This window comes from Chionomys nivalis, chromosome 7 (assembly GCF_950005125.1).
Source record: "Chionomys nivalis chromosome 7, mChiNiv1.1, whole genome shotgun sequence".
Taxonomy (NCBI): Eukaryota; Metazoa; Chordata; class Mammalia; order Rodentia; family Cricetidae; genus Chionomys; species Chionomys nivalis.
Genome location: NC_080092.1, coordinates 2,898,768 through 2,919,611, shown reverse-complemented (window position 1 = coordinate 2,919,611; position 20,844 = coordinate 2,898,768). Strand labels below are relative to the sequence as shown.

Below are 20,844 nucleotides of genomic sequence, written 5' to 3'. Positions count from 1 at the left end.
GAACTGACAGTTTTGAATTCATGGGGTGGTAAGTATAAGCAAAGAGTGTATTAGTGTGTTACTATAATGAGCTACATGAGGCTAGACACTTCATAAAGCAAAGGTTTATGTCATTGTTCTGGCCTTTCAAGGGCAGGTATGGTGGCTCTGTTAAGGGCTTCTTGGTAGATGATGTCACAGTGGACAGATATCACTCTGTAAGATAGGAAGTCAGAGAGCAGGGGCCCGAGAATGACTTAAGAGCCACCCACTAGGGCCTTGTATCACCTTCATGATGAGGATCAAACTTCTAAGTCTAGAATCATCTGAGGACAAGTCACATCCAAATCAAAAGCACAGAAGCAGCAAGGAATAATGCCTCATCTGATGCAGCATGTTCTGCTAGGGGACCGAGCTGCCCAAATGCCTGTCCCTTCATGGCCATGGATGGGCTGGTGCCGTGGAGCCAGCCTGGGCCTTTCTGAGCTAAAGCATCAGAGACACCCAAGGAGCATTCAAAATTTCAGCACGTGCATGTGGGAAGTCTTTATTGCTTTTTCTTTCAGTGAGGTATTTTTAAGGCATATGAGTAAACGGAATACGGACGTCGTCTGAGTTAGATGGATACCCATTTCTGTTCTCCATGGCAGGAGGTCCCACCTTGATGTAGCTGCTCCACTGAAAACTGGAAATGCCACGCCATTCTTTCTTTAGCATATTCGCCGGTTTCTGAACTAGCTCTGCAATTTCCGTGGTTTGCTTTATAGCATATTCTGTGCCCACTCTGGGGCTGCATTTTTCGTATGGATCTTGGACACAGGGCACGCTCTCAGCCCACTGTAGTTGAACTTTCTCATGTCATGGAGTCAAGCCCACACATTCTGAGTGCAGTATTCACTCCTAGAACAATTGGACTCTTAGTTACCCGCTCAACCAACTGCTCCCCTGGCCTCTTACATTCTGCTACAGAGAAAAAGGAAAACAAACAGGGAACATAGCCAAGCACTACAAGATCATTGTGGTTTGAAAAATTTAATTTTCTTGCGCTACCTAACAATGAGCTCTGGCGTGTCACCAATCTGTAACATAATTAACTTCTTGTATCTTTTGTTCCATATGAATTTACATATCCAATTATCTTTTTATTTAATTTCTCACGGTTTTGCTGCATCGACTAAAACTTTTTAACAAGAAAGTTTTTTGTTTTTTTTTTTTAATTTGATGGGCTTCGCAGTTCATGTATAACCAGAGAGTTTTTAAAGTTGGTTTAGGATTCCCCTGCGCCACTGCAGGACACTGTGAAACTTCGGCAGCAGGATATAGAGCCCGGTTACTTCAGCATCAGACCTGAAGATAAATGGAGGAAGAGTCAGAGAGGGCAGAGCTCCCAGAGGAGGCAGCACAGCAGATTCCACAGTAACTCAAATTGTTTTTTATTCCAGGGGTGTTGTATGTCAGTGGCAATTAGCATGGTGTAGTCTGCCCCGTGAGTTCTGTGCTGTTCTCGGGGGTCTGCGGCAAGTGCAGTTTCCCCACGAGGTTCATTGTGATTGGATAATGTTGCGGCTGCCTGCAGCAGGAAGACATAAACAGGGCAGATGAACGGGCTGTCCAGGGCCTTCATGCTGCATTCTCTGTTTTGGTCAGCTGAGTTTGTACATAGAGGTGATGTCTGTCATCAGAAAAGCAAACACACTCTCACGTGGATCACCCGTGTTTGTACCATCAGCAATAACAGCCAGTGGTGGCTATGAGGAATCTGTGGGCCCGGGAAGGAGTGGTACCGTTGGGTCTGCCAGGAAGGGAGGACGGGCCTTTGTTTCCCCAGTGCTCTGGGAGTCAGGATCACAATGTAGCGAGAGCAGATGCAGTTTGTTTGAGGAATTATTAAAGATCACACTTGGGTACTGAGCTGGGATTGAGGGCAGGAGGTGTCAGAAACAGTGGGATTCAAGGGCAGCGTGAAAGCCGCACAATGAGGAGAGTCTCACACCATAATCAGAAAATATCCGCAGCCTTCTGTTGTGGCTTTGTAAAGGGGCGACAGCTCCCTTTGAATACAATGGAGGATGGGACCCTGTACTTTGATTTACATAAAAGAACATGCATTCACAAACCCGCCTGTCTACTCAAACATTGCTATGAGGTGAAAGGTCATGGGCATGGAAACTGGGTGGGGAGTCACTCCTTCATCAGCTCCTTCAGGTCGTCGTCAATTCCTCTCCGACTCAGCTCATCTAAGCTGTAGTAACGGTGAACAATTTTCTCAGCAGTGACAACCACCACGCGGAGCCCATGGGTGTCTTTGCCTAGTTGGCATCCGATGGCCGATGAAACCACCATGTCAAGGTCCTGGTAGGTTCCCCCAGCATTCCTGTGGTAGTGACCCGAGAATACAGCTCTGATACCTGCAGGGGAGGGAAAGATGTTAGGAGGGCCTAGGATTTCCATGTAGGTTACCCGTTGGCATCAAGGTTTGATTCTGTGAATGATATTACCATTAATGCTAACTGTTGGAGAATGTATTAATTGAACTTTTCATAGGAGCTCGTGAACGATGAGTTCACAAAGTTCCTTAACATGAAGCCAAACGGTCACAGGGCTGGGAGTGGAGCTTAGTAGTAGAGCATGTAAGTCAATACATTAGTACATGGGAGCATGTATGTGAACATATGTACCTAGGGGTTCTCCAGCATACCTCTGAGCTTGAGTATCACAACCTGAGGTTCTAGAAAGGACAGCGGATTCGGGCTTCGTTTCCAGATTTTACAGTGTTATCTCCAAATGGCGATGAAGAAGTCAGATGTGAAAGAGGGTGTGTGTGTGTGTGTGTATGTGTGTGTGTGTATGTTTGTGTATGTGTGTGTACGTGTACATGTGTATGTGTGTGTATTTGTGTGTGTATGCATGTGTGTGTATGTATGTGTGTATGTATGTGTATGTGTGTATATGTATGTGTGTGTATGTTTGTGTATGTGTGTGTATGTGTGTGTGTGTGTGCTTGCGTGCTAGAGGGGTAACCAAAACCCCCAGACAGGGAACGTGAGGCCAGAACACAAACAGAAAGTCCTGATCAGTCACTGAATCAGAAGAAACATCTTCCAGCCCTTGAAGAAACTTCTTGTTAAGTAAGGCAGCCCAGACACCTTAGTTAGGGGCAGGAGTTCACTCCAGGATTAATTAGAAGAAAGGGCCTGCTAGTATTAAATATCTTTTGTATATCGGAGTTCTTCAGAAAGACCAACAGACATAAAACTAAGACCCTTTGATGGAAAACAGACAAAAATTGAATAACAGGAAGCAGCGAAAACTCAGAAACAGTGTAACATGGAAAGTTCCACTAAAACCAACAAAACAAAAGGAGTAAATTCTACTAGGAAACAATCAAAGAATAAATGAGCAAACAGAAGAAAAGAATCAAGGCAACAAATCAGAAGACACACTGGATACAAAGTAGTGAACATGAAACCCCAGTACTAAACAGGAACAGAAACTGGAAAAAGAGAAAGGAGAGAGTGATGCAGAAAAGAATGAGAATTTTAGCTGAAAGTTTCCTAGGAAGGGTGAAGATATGGGTCCTCAGAGAAACTGTCATGTAGGAAATACCAGTTCCCACATATATGTGATACATAGCACAATAAAACTGGCACATCAGAGGAGGGGAAGGAAACCCCCTTAGAAGGACAGCAGCAGACGACGTCAGACCAAAGGACCGGCATCCCCTAAGAGCAGGAGCCAGGAACCTCAAATCCCATACCTAAGCTCACCTGACATTTGATGGTAAAATAAAAGATATGTCTAGAATGTGGGGAAAAATCAGACTTCACCATTTTCAAAATCTACTTATGAATTACCAAGAGAAACAGTTCAGTAAGGGATGAGAAGAAGAACAGGAAAGAGGAACGCTGGTACGTGAATCCCGATGCACCACTTTGGCAACTTCTAATTGTTGATTTAAATATCTATAGTTTTCACTGCTAACAGTGAGACTAAGTAATGTCACACGCAGCAGGGTGTCTATATAGGACAGACAGAAAGCAGCGAGCACTCACATGCCTTCCCGGATCTGACAGCTCTTATGCAGTCATCTGGCTAACAGAGATCTCGCTCTAGAGAAAGACCCAAGAGATACGACAGCACACATCTCTGCTGACGGCCGCACTAAATGTCCATCCATACAACGGAACAAACAGTAGCCAGCCATGCAAAGGAACAAAGTATAAACACCGACTACAATGTTAAGAAAACATTAAGCTGGGTGAGAGAGCCAGACAAATGGCTGTCAGACAGAAGACCCCATCATACGGAATATCCAGAGTAAGTAGAGTTAGGTCCCAACAGTGGATCCCTGGCACAGGCTGACAGATGCCGAGGACATGGATTCTCTGTGAAATGGTAAATAAAACTGGCCAGCTCCCAGACACTAGTGATGCTGCAGAACCTCTTGAAAATATTTTACTTTGAAAGGGAGAATTATATAATGTGGATTGCAGTTAGGAAGAAAAAAACAATTTATGGGAAGGACAGGAAGTTGGAATATTTGACTTCAGATGGTCTCAGAGAAGGGACCAAAGCTGTGTGCTGTGTGTGTGCATATGGCTCAGTGCTGACTGAAACTGTCTGTAATGCTCCTTTACAGGTGCTGGTTTCATTGTACACAGAAGCCCCCCTTACCCGTGAACAAGATCGGCATAACTCCCAGTAGACGCCTGAAACTGGCTGTACTGGCCCCAGGAATTCCATACTTTCCCTATGTATGCAGATGGCACAAACACCATGCTTCTCCATGTATACATATGCCATGAATGCTATGATTCCCCATGCATACAGAAGCCATGAATGCTATACTTACCCATGTATACATATGCCATGGACATCATGCTTCATCCATGTATACATATGCCATGGACATCATGCTTCATCCATGTATACATATGACATAGATACCATGCTTCCTCTGTGTATACTAACCCCATGAACTCTGCGCATTTCTATGTCCCACAGAGGCGTTGGCACACAACAATGGAGTCCATCTGTCTTTCTGCATGTTCTGCCTTATTGCCAACTTGCACTTAGGGTCTAGTAAGCATGGTTACCTGAAACAAATTGTGATACCGTGACAGCCAGCGTGATACCCGAGAAGGCTGCTGCACACTAAATGCGTGGGCATCATATATAGTGTGGATACTGAACCAAAGGACAGTCTGGGGCAGACAGAGGACATGCTATTCAGAACAGCACAGAATTTACAATTTACATAGACTGTTTATTCCTGGAATTTCCCAGTGGATCTTTTTAGATGGGAGGTATACGTGCATAGCAAACCTCTAGATAGGGCAGGCTTCTGAATATGTATTTAGAATGGAAGTGGTTCATATCTGCTGGTATTGTAAGGGGTTCTTAGCAAGGAAATCTCTCTTCCTTTCTCATCACTGTTTCAACCTGTGGGTGGTGACCCCTTGGACAAACCTCTGTCTCTAATCGTGTTTCCATTATGATCCATAACAGTATCAAGACGACAGCTGTGAAGTACAACAAAATAACTCTACGGTTGGGGTCAGCACACCATGAGGAGCACAACAAAAATAACCCTATGGTTGTGGTCACCACACCACGAGGAGCCTTAGGAAGGTGGAGAAGCACCACTGTGGTCTGTGCTTACAGTGACCATGACTTGATCTGTTGGTCAGGACATGTGAATGTGAGAATGGTGGCCAGACGGACCTAACAAGGGCAGGTGCTGTCCCTTCAGGGTGAACACTCAGAGCTGTAGCAGGACCCCCAGGTTAGGTACCTGAAGGGTCCTCACTACACACAGAGAACCTAAGTCTGAAGGCTGTTGGCATCTGAACCCTAACAAGGGCTTGTGGAGTTCCACTGCCTTCGGAACTCTCAGGAGCTGCAGAGAACAGGCTCCGCAGTGTTCTTTGTGTGCGTTAATGTTAATGAACTATGACTGTACATCTAACTCACAGTTGTAAACAGCACTGCTTTTTATAGAGGAAATGTCTGGTGATTCTGAGAAGACCTCACAATAGCAGTGGTTAGCTAGACTCATTTTTGCTGAAGTGTCAAGCCATGTTCCTCGGCATTCACAAAGTGGGGAACAGGGGTCTTGACTGGTCAAGGGGCCCATGGGACTTTTAGAACAGAATTTACTGGACTTCAGTCATCTGTTCTGCAACATGTATGTCCCCTTTCTGCCACACCCCCAACACTCTTGGGGTTCACCATTTACTATTAGTGTCCAAAGACAAAAACAAAAACAAAAATGACCAAACAAGAATCCTTTGCAGAGCAAAGATACCTAAATAGGACTAGAAATAAGCAGTCAGTAGGCAAAGAGATCCCCTCGTGATAACAAGGAACTAATACTTTGGGGGGTCTGAGTAAGAAATCAAGTAATGGCAATGTGATGTTTACAAAGGAAGGGTCTGGAAGGAGGTTGTAGTCTTTTAAACGCAGCCAGATGGAACCCTTCCTTCCTGGACTCAGATGGTGCTCTCGGCAGCTCTGGGTCTCCTGGCTGGCTGAGGAACCACAGACACAGGAAGGATGGGATACCATAGGCAATGGCAGAGCTTCTGCAGACCAGAACTGGATCTGCAGGAAGCCCTGTGCGGAGGCCAGTGGGAAATTCTGGGTCTCTCTCTGACTCAGCATTTTGAATTGGAACATGCTTTATTTGCACGGCCTTGCTAAGGATGGGGATGCTGTAAAGCAGAGTCCTTTTGTCCTTCATCCTGGTGCTTCCTCCCAATGGTTCAAATGAGAACAGAGAGGCCCAGTGAGGTTAAGAAACCAACTCAGAGCCAGCTCTCAGATACTTGCAGACTCAGGTTCAATTTTGGGGGGAGCGTGGGCACATGTCCGTCCTCTGCGGCTGACTCCTTACCTAAGGTGGATGCTACCAATAGCACCTCGGGTAGGACAGACATCTGGGGAGAAGCAGGGAGGGTTAACAAGCTTCCTGCCTGGCCTTGCCTCCAGACAGCCTTTCTCTAGGGCAGGCCAAGCTGCTCACTGCTGGCCTGGGGCCCAGCTCTGTGCTAGTGTCTGAGCTCTCCAATGTGCATACCACGTTCACGCCTATAGCTGTGAAGCCTCGTCAGAAGTTTGACTGCCTTGGCTCAAGCAGCTTCTGAGCATTGACTGGCCATACACAATACACACTGATACGTCATGGCTTGTGGCACTGATGGTCATGGAGTTTCCAGGAGTCGGGCATAACAGCCATTCCTCCTGTTCTTCAGTCATCTGTGGTTGACATGTTTCTGTGCTTCCTTAATTGAGAATTATGGATAAACTGATTTTGAGTTATGAACGGCTCTCTTAAAATCACTGCAAGGGAAAGGATTCCCAGTGAAGGCAATCCCTGCATCTTTAGGCCTTGAGTGTGGCTGTCACTGCCCATTTATTGCTCCATGGCATTAAGTCATAAAGAGACAAAAAAATCTACTTTTAAAGTTGCCCTGACTCAAATTCATTTGGAATTAATCAGAGGACTGGGATACAATCTCCATATAATTTAATATCCTAATATTGGAAACGTGCCATAAGTCACAGAAGTGAGCTGCAGCATACAATTCTGGTCTGAACAGTGGGTGGTGGGGAAACTGGGGTGCCTCTGACTTAGGTCTGAGTGTGCTGAGTTCTAACTGGACAGTTTTTGTTTTTATTCTGTGTTGAGTATATATTTATGAACACGCTATGCCACTTTATACTGCTCGCTGAAGCAGTGAAAAGTACGTAAATCTCCAAGCACACTTGATTTATGCGTCCTCGGCGGTGAGGGAAACTCTAACTCACAAAGGCAGAGGGGGTAAGGAAGGAAGGTGTGTGCGGTGTGGGGCAGCAGGAAACAGTACACATATATAACCTCTCAAGAAATGGGGTTTCCTCAGCAGGCAGTCAGGGTACCTGTGTAGAGATATGACTGTGAGCCCACTCTGGCTTCTGAACGCGAGGGCTCCATGGGTTTCCAGTCTGGGATAACTACAGGCTCTCAGGGAAGGCAGGAGACAGTTTCTTCCCTCAGCCTGAGGCCAACCCCGCTCTTGAAGCCACTTGTTGGTAATGCCCAACAGGACACTGGGGCGACCTTCCTGACAACTGCGCAAAGTTCACGCGTGGCCAGGGAGCAATGGAGGGCACTGCTCATGACGGTGGCGGGAGACAGCGCTGAGCACGCTCCATCTACCGAGTGGGACACTTTGCTCACACACTGTCTCAAATAATTGGTACCCACAGGGAAGAAGTTACCTAGCACACAAAGGAAGGAAGACACACAATAAGGTCAGGTAGCTTGCTTGGGGGTACACAGCTCAGACACAGATCTGGCTCAGGCTTCTTTAGGGTATGTTCAAAATGCTGAAGGCCACAGAGCTGTAATCCCAGAGATGGTGGACTGGCCAGAACACACCTATGCTTCTAGCTCTCCATCCTGAGCTGGTACCTGAGGCAAGACACTGTAGAAACAATGCTGCCAGACACTGCTGTGGGCATGCGACCAGCTTTTACTTAACATCCCCAACTTTCTGTAAGGAGGGAAGGATGTGTAGTTTTACAGATAAGAAAAGGGAAATCTTGAAACATCCAGCATTTGGTTAACTCAGGTTAACCAAGTTGTGATTGGCAGTGTGTGGTCCCAGGCCAGGCTCTTAACCAGCAATGCCTGTCCCGACAAGTCAAAGGAAGAGGGTCAAGGAGGGCTTCAGGAGCCATGGGATCTGACAGAGGCTCACTGGCCTCCTGGGAGGCTTCGGAATGTTTTCCCAGCACTTTAACCTTGCTGACACTGGCATGGGAAAGAAGCTTTTGCCAGTATTTTCCAGGAGGGCTGGGAGTCTGCCTGGGACACAGCAGCAGACTCAACAGGGATCAGTTGTGCTGGACGACAGGGCGCGGAAGAGCTGGGTAATGCCAGGATGGACCTTGGCTGGGGAGGGGCAGAAATGACTTGAGCAAAGCAGAGAGGGGGGATGAGAGCCTAGGTGCACAGCTGTGAGCCAAGAAAACTAACCCGGAGGAGGGAAACCTTGGCGAGGCAGGAAGAGACGCTCTTAAAAATAAGCAGTCTACTGAAGTTCAGCCAAGATATCACGATTCTGCAAAACCTGCAAGTTTCTGTGCTTCTCAAGACTAACAGAAGTGATACATGTGATATTGAATACAGCTTATGAGAACAGCATACGATGCTCACGGAGCGTGGTCCTTCCGTGAACAGGAACACCTGTACAAGAACAGACATCCAGGAGGCCCAGTGCGGAGACGTCTGCTCAGCAAGATAGAGGCCTGGGTTTGACCCCAGAACTGAAAAATAAACAAAACATCACCCTCCTCCCTATGAACCAGTCTATTGAACGTTAGAGAAATATAGAAATATGTACATGGAATCAAGCCTTGAAATTTTTATAAAACATAAAACTGGCTGAGCTTAGTGGCACATGCCTTTAATCCCAGCACTCGGAAGACAGGCAGAACTCTGTGAGTTTGAGGCTAGTCTGGTAAATATAACAAATTCCAGAACAGCGAGGGCCATATAGTTAGACCCCATTTTAGGAACAATTGCTAGACTTTTGACTGAATCTGTGTTATCAGTTTTGGTACGTCCCATATTGCCTGCCTGCAGAGCCAGGGACGTGCCTTACCTTCCCACTTCCTAAGTCATCGCCTTCACATAGTTTCAGCTCTCCTCCGGGACACCACACTACCCTCGGGGCAGGGGGCTCTTTTCCTCTTGGACACCACACTACTTACGCCAGCGGTTTCTGCCCTCTCTTGGATACCACACTACCCTCAAGGGTTTGGCTCTCCTCTTGGACACTACGCTACTCTGGTGGGGGCTTTGTTTAACTCTTGGTGGTGCTGGAGATTAAGTTCTCCTAACAACTGTTTGCTAAGAGTATGAAGAACAGAATTGAATTTTGCCTATTATTAGCTGTACAGTCTTGGGACCTTACTAAATAACTTACTAATAACTATTTTTGTTGATTTCTGGGATTTGCCAAATTAAAAACAATAACCACCTGCCAACAGGTACTGCTTTGGCTTTGATCTTTATGTCTTTCCTTTTCCTTGCCCTTTTACAAGGGTAAAGGTGTCCAATAAAATTTAAAGAGGTATATATATGAGGGTAAGCATTTGTTGATGGGAATTTAGTCTTATTATTGCTATTTTTCCAACTTGACACAATTCAAAGATTCAAGTTATTCTTCAGAAAAATTTAACTAACTAAAATCCCATCAAGGCTGTAAGTCTGGACACAGGGATTTCTCCAGTGGCAATCTCACAAGGAAGGGATATGAAGTTCCTATTCCCTAGAACATCCAGGTACTGCTGTTGACCGCCGCTCTGGTATCCTCATGCTGACGGCTGGCGTCTTCCTCTCGACAGAGCCCACCACTCACTACGGTGGACACCATGATAGCCATTGGCTCCTGGACAGGCTGAAGTCTATTCTCTGATGTTGGGAGGGCAGGCTGCTTGGAATGCAGAGCAACTTCTTCCTCAGGAGGTTCCCTTCCCTTGATGGGTCTGAAGGATCACACCCATTCAAGCAGCATGCTATAGGGAGCCATTTAAATGAACTGTTCAGAACAGAAATAACCCCTGGCTGAGATTTCTCGAGTTGGGGCGAGGTGGGAGGAAATGCAGGGGTAACTGCAAGAAGGTTACGATGTTGCTTTACGGGAAAAGAAAGTGCAGAGCGGATAGTGGTGTGCATAAACTTTCGATAACTGAACTGTATGATGGTATGAGAATATCTCAAAGTGCTATCAGAAAAGGGAATCAATTACAGTAATTGGAGCTACAACAATAGTGAACTCCACCTGCTTTGGTCCAGGCACTGTGACCAAGCTTTAGGACGTTATTTAAACTTCCTTAACATTCTCCCCCTGCTCCCCATTAACAGTCTTAAAATAGATGGCCACACATAGGTTGGGTGCCTGTCCCTGCCTCAGGATGGGGTCCCCAAGGGTCTAGCTGTGCCAGATGATGTGTGAGACTGTACCTTTCTTGGCTTTGCTGTAGTCCCACTTCCTTATTCTCCTGTACCCCAGAGCCAGCTCTAATTCTTGTCCCAAAGTGTCCTTCTAGGGACTGCACCTGACACAGTTACTGGCTAGACTTCATGAGCTCACATTACTGTGACTGCAGGATGTGTACAACCAGGAAGTAAGTGACAAGCCCATGGGCTCTGTGGCCACTAGCATCTCCACAGCTAGGCCCAAGTTAAATACAACTGAAACCTGCTACCATTTCAGCTTGCTTTCTTCACTGCTCTCTTACCTCCTACAAAAGTAAATCATGCCCCAAGAAAGATGAATAAACTGTGACTTGCAAACACACATGCATGCACACATGCATGCATGCATGCAGCTGCAAACAGAGAGAGGACCACCTCCATGAGCTGACAATGGAGTGACTGCTAAGGAAGTGACTAGGCTAGCAATAGAAGAGAGTGGACACACAGGATAGGCTAGCTTTTGTGTGATGCATGCAATTTGACTTCAAATAGATCAGCAATGTATGTATTTTATACACACACACAATAGCTCTCAAAAACAATCAAAATAATAAAGCAATGGGGTAAATGATCAGGTCAAATCCTAAAGAAGGACAAAGGCATGCCATTTCCTACCACATCCTAGCAACTTTAATGTACACCTAATTGTATTTCTGGATAGAAAGATAAAAAGAACACAGTGGAACTGATTTATTGTGAGCCCACCAAGGCCAGCTGGCCTGGGACTGAATAAGCATGGGTTGAAACTGGACTCTCTGAGCATGGCGGACAATGAAGGCTGATGAGAAGCCAAGGACAATGGCACTAGGTTTCGATCCTAATACATGAACTGGCTTTGTGGGAGCTTAGCCTGTTTAGACGCTCACCTTCCTGGACATAGATAGAAGACCTTCGTCCTCCCGCAGGGCAGAGAATTTGGACTGCTCTTCAGTATCGAGAGGGAGGGGGAATGGAGTGGGGGGAGGAGAAGAGGAGTGGGGATAGGGGGAGGGGACTGGGGGGAGGGGGCAATATTTGGGAGGAGGGGAGGGAAATGGGAAACGGGGAGCAGGTGGAAATTTTAATTAAAAAAAATAAAAGAATTAAAAATAAAAAAAAAGAAGCTATTTGCAATTGATACCACTTGCAAAGGATAAATTAGTTTTCTCCAATGGAGTGTCACTGAGTATATTAACCACACTTCAGGGTAAGGCCTATGTCCAACAGTAGATAACCAATGCAACATAAACTTAATAGTCATCTTAGTTAGGGTTTCTATTGTTGTGAGGAGACTCCATGAACATGACAACTCTTATAAAGGAAAAAAAAGACATTTAACTGGGGCTGACTTACAGGTTCAGGTTTAATATGTTATTGTCATGGCAAGAACCATGATGGCATGCAGGCACACATGGTGCTAGAGAGTTTTACATCTTGATTGATAGGCAACGTCAAGAGAGAGACAATTGGCATTGCTTGAGCTTCTAAAACTTCAAAATCTACCCCGGTGACACATGTCCTCTAAGAAGGCCACACTTATTCTAAAAAGGCCATACCTTTAATGATGCTGTTCTCTATGAATCTGTGCAGGCCATTTTCATTCAAACCATCACAATGGTATTTTTTGTAGGATTTTTGTCTCATGCTGATTTTTTGGTAACTTTTTGTCTTATTTGCATTTTGCTCATATATTATGGGTTCCAATTTTGTGTATTTGAGAGGTTTTGTAATTTAAAGAATATATGTGAGTTATTAAAAAAAAAAGAACAACAGATGACCACTAGAAATGAAAGCAAATATTATAAAGAGTGTAGACACTCAAGGCAAAACAACAACAACAACGGCAAACAGGAGGCAGAAGGAAAATGTCCCTCAAACCTTTCTTCCCACTTTGTGAGTTCAGTATGTTCTTTCCTGATCATCTGAATACATTAGGGGTGATGGGACTATATGTGAATGCATACGGATTTCACAAGTGGGTACACCACGAAGGCATGTGTGACTTAGTGTACTATGTTCAAAAATACATTTTCAGGTGTTCCATGTAGGACCCACAGCTGAATTTCAGAGCTACCCTAAAACCCTGGAGAGTAATTACTTCCCAGCACCACTGCTTCCTCTGGAAAACCCTACTGTTGATATGTAAAACCTAAGGTTAAGATGCTCTTTTTGTACTTTAATAAAAACTCTGTCATCATGGAAGGTGGGTGGTTTAAGGGTCTTTTAGCCCCTCTGCCGGACTGCTCAGATACAGGGACTTAGGCAGCTAGTGCCCTCTCAGAAAGGTACACTTCAGGTGTTGGGGTGTGGGTTGGGTATTGGGAGGAGCTCCTTGCTGCAATTCACTGATCTTCTTGAGCACAGATTCTCTTAGTTTTGGGGCACACACCACCCAGCTGCTCCACTTGTGCATGACTGAGGCACTATGGTGGGGGAACTGTGGATGTCAGAGGCTGGAAGTCTGGTTCTGTGCTGGGTGCTCTGTGTACTCAGATGTCACATCAGGCAACTACTTGAATGTTGGGTCATAAAGTACCTGGCTTTTCTAGGAAGCCTCCTCTTAGTGGTTTCCTTTCCCCTATTCCTCCTTCTCTTCCTCCACCGTTCTCTTTTCTCTTCACTTTCTGACTCTCCTCTTGATAGGAAGAAATGACTCAATTGTTACAATGACCTTCGCCCAAGGTCACCTCATCCTCTATAAACTACAATGATTCCTTCTCTTTCAAGAACTTCTCACCATTTTTCTTGGTCTAAGAATTAGCTATGGAAATTATACTCATCTTGCCTCATCTAAATATTAATCAAGTTACATTGTAATGGCAGCTAGCAGCGGATGGTGCATGCGCCTTGGTGACAGAGAAGCAGAGAAGTGTGAGAGCAGGGCATTCATCGCTGACCTAGCACACACGAGGCTCTCCTGCAAGTCTCCACAGGAGCGGGATGATGATGCTCAGGTCAGCACCATCACAGGAATCCCTGGGGTGAGTGCAAGGGACCAGAGTTCTCATTTGTAGTATGGTATTTCCCATGCCAGCCTTTGCACACACACAGTCTGCTCTGCCCCCTGCAGCCTGCAAGTTTTCAGCTCCAGGGTAAGCAGTGGTGCTGGGAAATAATTACTCTCCAGAGCCCAGAGCTGCCCGGCAGCTGCCATGGATCCGCTGCCCAGGAGGTGTGGTTGGCACCCAGTACCACTCCCTGGCTGGGACTTCACAGTTAATTACAGTCCTGCAGCCTTGCTGCCACACCCCTGAATCCTCTTCATCACAGCAGATGATGCTCAGCTTTTTAAGTTGACTTCCTTCTGAATGAGCTGGGCATTTAAAACCTGGGGAGACTATACAAGAAGTTTCTCTTTTTTATTCGTATCAGTATTTGGTTGCCAGAGAAGCTGTGCCAGGGAGGCACACCCTGCACTCACTTCTGTGGTGTCCAGGTGAGTGACACGGTGCGTGCTTCCACATCTCCAGGAAGGCAGGCTCAGCATTGACCACCCAGGGTCACTGAGGAAGTCAAGTGAGAAGTGAATGGCACGTGGCTGGGGTCTGGGGATGCATCGCATGGCAGGAAGCTGCAAGTCACATATTGAATCCTTGCTTGATAATCACACTTTTTATCTTCCTCCAACTATCTGATCAGGACATCTTTTATTCTTCATGTGCATAATTTACATCTTTCTCGCTATTCATAACATTCCCTGCTTTTCTAAAAGAAGTGAGCAAGCCTGGGAAAGAGATGGCATGTGGGGCAGGCATGAGGGCCTCACTCCAGAATGTACAATTTTCTATACTTCTATACGCTTCCCATGTCCTGCCTTAAACACAGCTGTCAGGACAAGAGGCTCATTAAAAAGATTGTTTTGACTGATGCAATGTTCATGTATCAAATTGGAAATCCATCCAAAAATACTAGAGGGAGGTAGACAGAGGTGGCTGTGAGCCATGAAGGGAGCAGTCTCACAGAATGTGAAGGGGACATGTGCCAGGAGCAAGTGCCTCTGCCTGGAGCCAGCAAGGACTATAGCCATCAAATATGAGCACCATGGCTAGGTCCATTCTGATTTAAAACCCATGGAAAGGAAAACTACTGATGGAGGAAGGTCATTGGTTAAAAAATAAAGAAACTGCTTGGCCCTCATAGGTTAGAACATAGGTGGGTGGAGTAAACAGAACAGAATGCTGGGAGGAAGAGGAAGTGAGCTCAGATGCCATGCCGCTGCTCTCCAGGGCAGATGCAATGAAGCAAGCCGCCAGGTCAGACATGCTGAATCTTTCCTGGTAAGACTGGTGCTACACAGATTATTAGAGATGGGTTGATCGGGATATGAGAATTAGCCAGTAAGGGCTAGAGCTAATGGGCCAATCAGTGTTTAAAAGAATACAGTTTGTGTGTTGTTATTTTGGGGCATGAGCTAGCCAGGCTACCAGGAGCTGGGGCGGCAGGAACACAGCCCGCAGCTCCTACTACAAACTACTACCAGGAGTCCCTTAAAGAACATGTTAATGGCCTATGCACTGGAATGCCCGTCACAGTGGCTTTGAACAGGGATGAGGGGGTTGCCCTAATGTCCCCTTCCTGGTTCATTCTCCTATTTGGACCCATTCATGAGCTTCCTCCCATTCTCAGAGTGCTCTCTGGGAACTCCCGTCTGCTGTCCTCTGACTCTAATGTGTTAGGATGACACTCAGCTGTTAGAGGCCGTAGAGTCTTAACTAAAGCCTGTGTCTATGTTTAGCTGTGATCTGCTGATCCCTAAGAGAGGCGGGTGGGTCATCCAGGTTAGGGGGGAGCAACTGCTTGAAAGTTTCATTAAGATCCAGGCTTTTATCTTTCTGTTTTACTACTCTGCGACTGTAGCTCTTGTCTTGAACAACATAAAAGAGCTATGGGGCTTCTGGACATCACATCTAAGTTCCAGTCGGGCAGCTTTACTTGCTAAATTCCAGAACTGGGTCATGAGGCCACAACTGAGGATTACAGAGAGTGTTTCAGTCTGAATGGCAGCCTCAACAAAGCAGGCACAAAATGGTGCTCTATGAATAAGGACAAGACTGAATAGGGCCACCTTCCCCAATGCAAATACCCAGCCATATCAATGATAGCAAAGCATCAGGCCCCACTTAAGGGGTGCAGAAAACAGACTCACAAATACAGAACAAGGCAGACGGCACTGCTGACCAGATGCCGTTGTCCTGACGTCTTGCCCAAGGTCTTGCCCAAGGGTGAGATCAACTACAGGCTTTCTCCTGCTCTGACCACCCCCAAAAAGAGAGCACGCAGCCCCTCCCTCAGTTTTGTCTGGTCACATATCCAGAGCAAACCATGCCCATAGGGCTACTCACCACCAATGTTATTGGCCAAAATGGATGGAATTCCCCTAACAATCATACAGTGTCTCCCTGTGCTGCAGCCACGCGGTACCACAGAGCTGGCCCTCTGTGCTGCAGCCACGCTGTACCACAGAGCTGGCCCTCTGTGCTGCAGCCACGCTGTACCACAGAGCTGGCCCTCATCCTGCAGCCACGCTGTACCACAGAGCTGGCCCTCATCCTGCAGCCACGCTGTACCACAGAGCTGGCCCTCATCCTGCAGCCACGCTGTACCACAGAGCTGGCCCTCATCCTGCAGCCACGCGGTACCACAGAGCTGGCCCTCTGTGCTGCAGCCACGCGGTACCACAGAGCTGGCCCTCATCCTGCAGCTCTGTCTACTGCCCGCCCTCTGCTCTGTCTCTGGCACCTCTTTCCTTTTGAAATGCTTTCCAGAGATGCCAATGATTGCATTATTGAAAAACTCATAAAGAAATTCTTAGGAAAACAAATTAAATCTGAAAACAATCTTCAACTGTGTTATTGCCAAAAGTCAGAGTTCAAGTGTAAGATGCTGTCAATGAAGCTTTTTCAGACAATTCAGGCCAAGGTAACCAAACCAACACCTGCCCACTCCTCTGCTCATTCTGAGATGGTGATGGTCCACCCGCAGGGACAGCTGTCCTCTGCTTGTTCTGAGATGGTACACCCTCAGGGACAGCTGTCCTCTGCTCGTTCTGAGATGGTACACCCTCAAGGACAGCTGTTCTCTGCTCGTTCTGAAACGGTACACTCACAGGGACAGCTTGCGTTTTACTAACGGTAATCTAATGGTTAGTGTTCTCTGCCTGACATATGCTCTCCCAGATCAGCTGGGAGAGCTCTGTGGACTGCTGTGGAGGATTCATTGACTGTATTAGCTGAGGTGATAAGATCTGCTCACTGTGGGCAGAACCAGTCCCTCACTGAGATGCTAGCAATCAGTCATCACTCTGCTTCCTGACTGTGGACTGGATGTGGCTGGCTGACTCAAGCTCCCGTTGCCTTGACTCCCATACCATGATAAATCCTCCCCTTGACCCAAAAGCCAGAATAAGCCTTTCTCCCTTAAGTTGCTTTTGTCAGTGTTTTTATCACGCAAATATGAAGAAGCCGACACACATTAACTTATCTCTTAAGATTTTAAATTCTTTTAATTTTATTCTTCTTTTCTGGATCCATAGTTCCCATTTCAAGTGACCTGTTCTGGGAGTCCATAATTCTCAGCTCATGTGCCCAGCAGGATTTATATCTCTGAGGAGCTGCAGAGGCTAGGGTCCTGGATCCCTCCATTTCAACAAAGACCAGTAACAGCATAGCTTGCTCAGATGCTCAGGGTGACAGGAGAAAGAGGGAGGCTCAACCTGGGGGTGGCTGGAGCTGCTGGTAGCCGAGCCCCCTTCAGCACAGAGTCCTTGGGACAGTCATGTGCTAAGCTTGCTGGCTGGGCAGACCAGCTCCTTCCCTGCAGAGGCCCTGGCAGAAGAGCTTAAGAGAGCCGTCCTACATAGCTGTGCTTCCTTACCCGCGCCTGCTGGCCGTGGACACTAAAGATACTCATTAATTCCCTCTGGGTATTTGAACAGATCCAGGCAGGACGCCAGCCCAGTCTCACTACTTCCTGCCTGGAAAGCTTACTTGACCTCCTGCCCTTTAGAGTGTCCTCGCCTGTATAAAGTCACAATGGCACTTGCCACGGAGCATTTACTAAACAGCAATTAGTAATATTCTAGTTGTTTTAAATGTACACATTAAAATTGATTCTCGAGGAAGCTGGCTACCCTATGAATCTAACTATCCACTGGAGACAGGGTGAGGTCATTGAAGGGACAGGGGATCCCCCAGAACAGTCAGCAGAAAGGGAGAACATCAACACTTGCAGAGAGACAATGCTCCAAGCAATATTAATATCAGCATGCTAAAGGTACTAAAAAAATGTGTCCCCTAAGTCTCAGTTTATCTAAAGTTAGGTCATTTCAGTTGTTTCTCAGTAATAATAATGAGGAGATTGATGCAAATGAGGAAGACAATGTTCAACAGACATAACTCGCACTAATGAGTACCAGTCAGAAGCAGTTTCTGGGTCAAGAGACTAGAGGCCAGCACCCTGCTGCACAGCCTTGCAGCCCCAATGAGAACTCGGCCTCTGGGACCCGAGTTTGCATGCCAGTGCAATGGAGAGACAATGCCACCTCAGACTTGTGTGGGTATGCCAGCAGTGACAGTAAGATCTAAAGAAGCTTGTTCACCTCCTGTGTTTTTGAGGAAAAAAGCTCCTCCGTTAGGGGTCTTGACAGAGGAGACAGGGCATTGAAAATTAAATCCCAAGTAGATGGGAAGCTCAGATTGAGTCCTCATCCTAACAGGACAGATCAGTGCTAAGGGTGAAGCCGGCCTTGCTCTGATGTGACCCCTTCTACCCGCAATGCTGCCTCAGGGGCGCTTGCCCAATGGACGCACTCCTGTACCTATGGAATTATAAGTGGACACAAGGCTTGGACAGCCCGTCCTAATTATCCATGTCTTGGTTGGCTTTCCCACCTGCGCTGTGGACAGGAATGGGCATCTGTAGTGATGGGCTGGCAACTCTTTAGTTCAGAGTCCACGACCACCATGGTAGGGAACGCGGCAGCAGACAGTCATGGTGCTGGAGCAATAGCTAAGTGCTTGATCGATAAGCAGGAGGCAGAGAGAGCTAACCTAGTGACACATCTCCTCTGAGACACAGCTCTCAACCTTTTCTAAACAGTCCTACCGCCTGAGGACCAAGCGTTCCCATGTATGAGCTTATGAAGGCCATTGCTCTCATTCAAACCACCACGAGGACCAGGACTATGTCTGACCCAAGGGAATATTGCCCAACTCTGCTGTTATCTTTCTTCCAAGGTTATCATCAATATAAAAACTCTTTAACATTTTATATATTTATTTAGCATGTGTCTAGGCACCATGGCACATGTGTGAAGGTCAGAGGTCAACTTGGAGGGTTCAATTAACTCCTTCCATCACGTGGGTTCCCAGGCTTGGTGACAAATGTCTCTACCCTCTGAGCCAGCTCACTGACCCTGCGAATATTAAATAAAACGAAAGAAAAGCAGCAACATTCAAGCAGTTCTAGGTGATGCTGCACAGGGGTTCCAGACCTGGATTGTGTGCTGGGAAGTGGAGATGAATCTAGCAAAGAAGAATTTGAACTGAAGAGGAGGTTAGGGTGTTCTGCTCAGACAGGGACTATGGGTCAAATGTCCCCACAAAGAAGTCATGCCATGGTTTCACACTCATTGTGAGGTGTCAAGAGAGTAATGACATAAGGGTGGGGCCCTGATCTGATGGGTTTGTTGCTTTATGAGAGAGACCCGGGACAGGTCATCTTGTGGCATCCCATGCCGCCTTAGGACAATAGGGAATCCTCACCAGCAGAAAGGACTGGAAGATGCGGCCTCCTGATCTTGAACTTTGTAGCTGTCAGAACTATGAGCCAAATGGACCTAATTTATTGCTAATAAACGACAGCCACAGTGTTCAGTTAGAGTGGCAGAAAATGGACTAAGACACTAGGGATATCCAGCTTCTACAGAGGAACCTCACTGGCCATTTCTGAAGGATGTTAACTGCCATTTTAAAAACGTGACCTGAAAGAGCAGACAGGATATCCTTCACAAACCCCAGACTCCGCTTCTTTGAAATGTTGCAATGCAATTTTCACCAACACATTTAACTTGCACCTTTAAGAAATGATCTGAAGGCTGATGAGATGGCTCAGTCAGTCACATGCTTGCTGTGCAAGAGAAGCTGGGTGCAATCATCAGAACATATACTAAAACAAACCCAGATGCGGTGGCATGCCTTTGTAATCCCAGAACTGGCAGGGGGAGATGGGCAGATCCCTGGGCTTGCTGGCCAGTTGGCATCTAGGTCAAGGTGGATGGCACATGAGTAACAATACTCAGAGTTGACCTCTGACCTCCACATGCAAGTACACATATATGCACTACACACACACACGCACCACACACACACACACACCCCACACCCCACATACAGACACACACACCACATACCCCACATACACACACACACCACACCATGATGTGGGAGGGTCTTATTTTTGTGTTGATTTCATTGGTTAATAAAGAAACTGCCTTGGCCCTTAGGTGGGTGGAGTAGACAGAACAGAATGCTGGGAGGAAGAAGGAAGTGAGGTCAGATGCGATGGAGCCAGTCAGCAGGTCAGACATGCTGAATCTTTCCTGGTAAGCCACTACCTCATGGTGCTACACACATTAATAGAAAGGGGTTATATCAAGATGTGAGAGTTAGCCAATAAGAGGCTAGAGCTAATGGGCCAAGCAGTGTTTAAATGAATACAGTTTGTGTGTTGTTATTTCTGGGGCTAAGCTAGCCATGTAGGCGGCCAGGTGCTGGGAACGCAGCCCGCTGCTCCTTCTACACCACCACACACACCACATACACACACCACACACACACACCACACACACCACATACACA

At 46.6% G+C, this 20,844-nt stretch overlaps 1 protein-coding gene across 2 annotated transcripts in view; it reads right to left on the bottom strand.

The window, feature by feature from the left end:
- Window positions 1-1,006: 1,006 nt before the first annotated feature.
- Cpped1 (calcineurin like phosphoesterase domain containing 1) overlaps window positions 1,007-20,844 on the bottom strand; it is a 112,924-nt gene continuing 93,086 nt past the window's right edge. For both annotated transcript variants that reach the window (XM_057774837.1, XM_057774839.1), the window contains exon 4: window positions 1,007-2,387. In XM_057774837.1, the coding sequence (XP_057630820.1) occupies window positions 2,161-2,387 (227 nt within the window). In that variant the 3' untranslated portion in view covers window positions 1,007-2,160. The remainder of the gene's footprint in view (window positions 2,388-20,844) is intronic.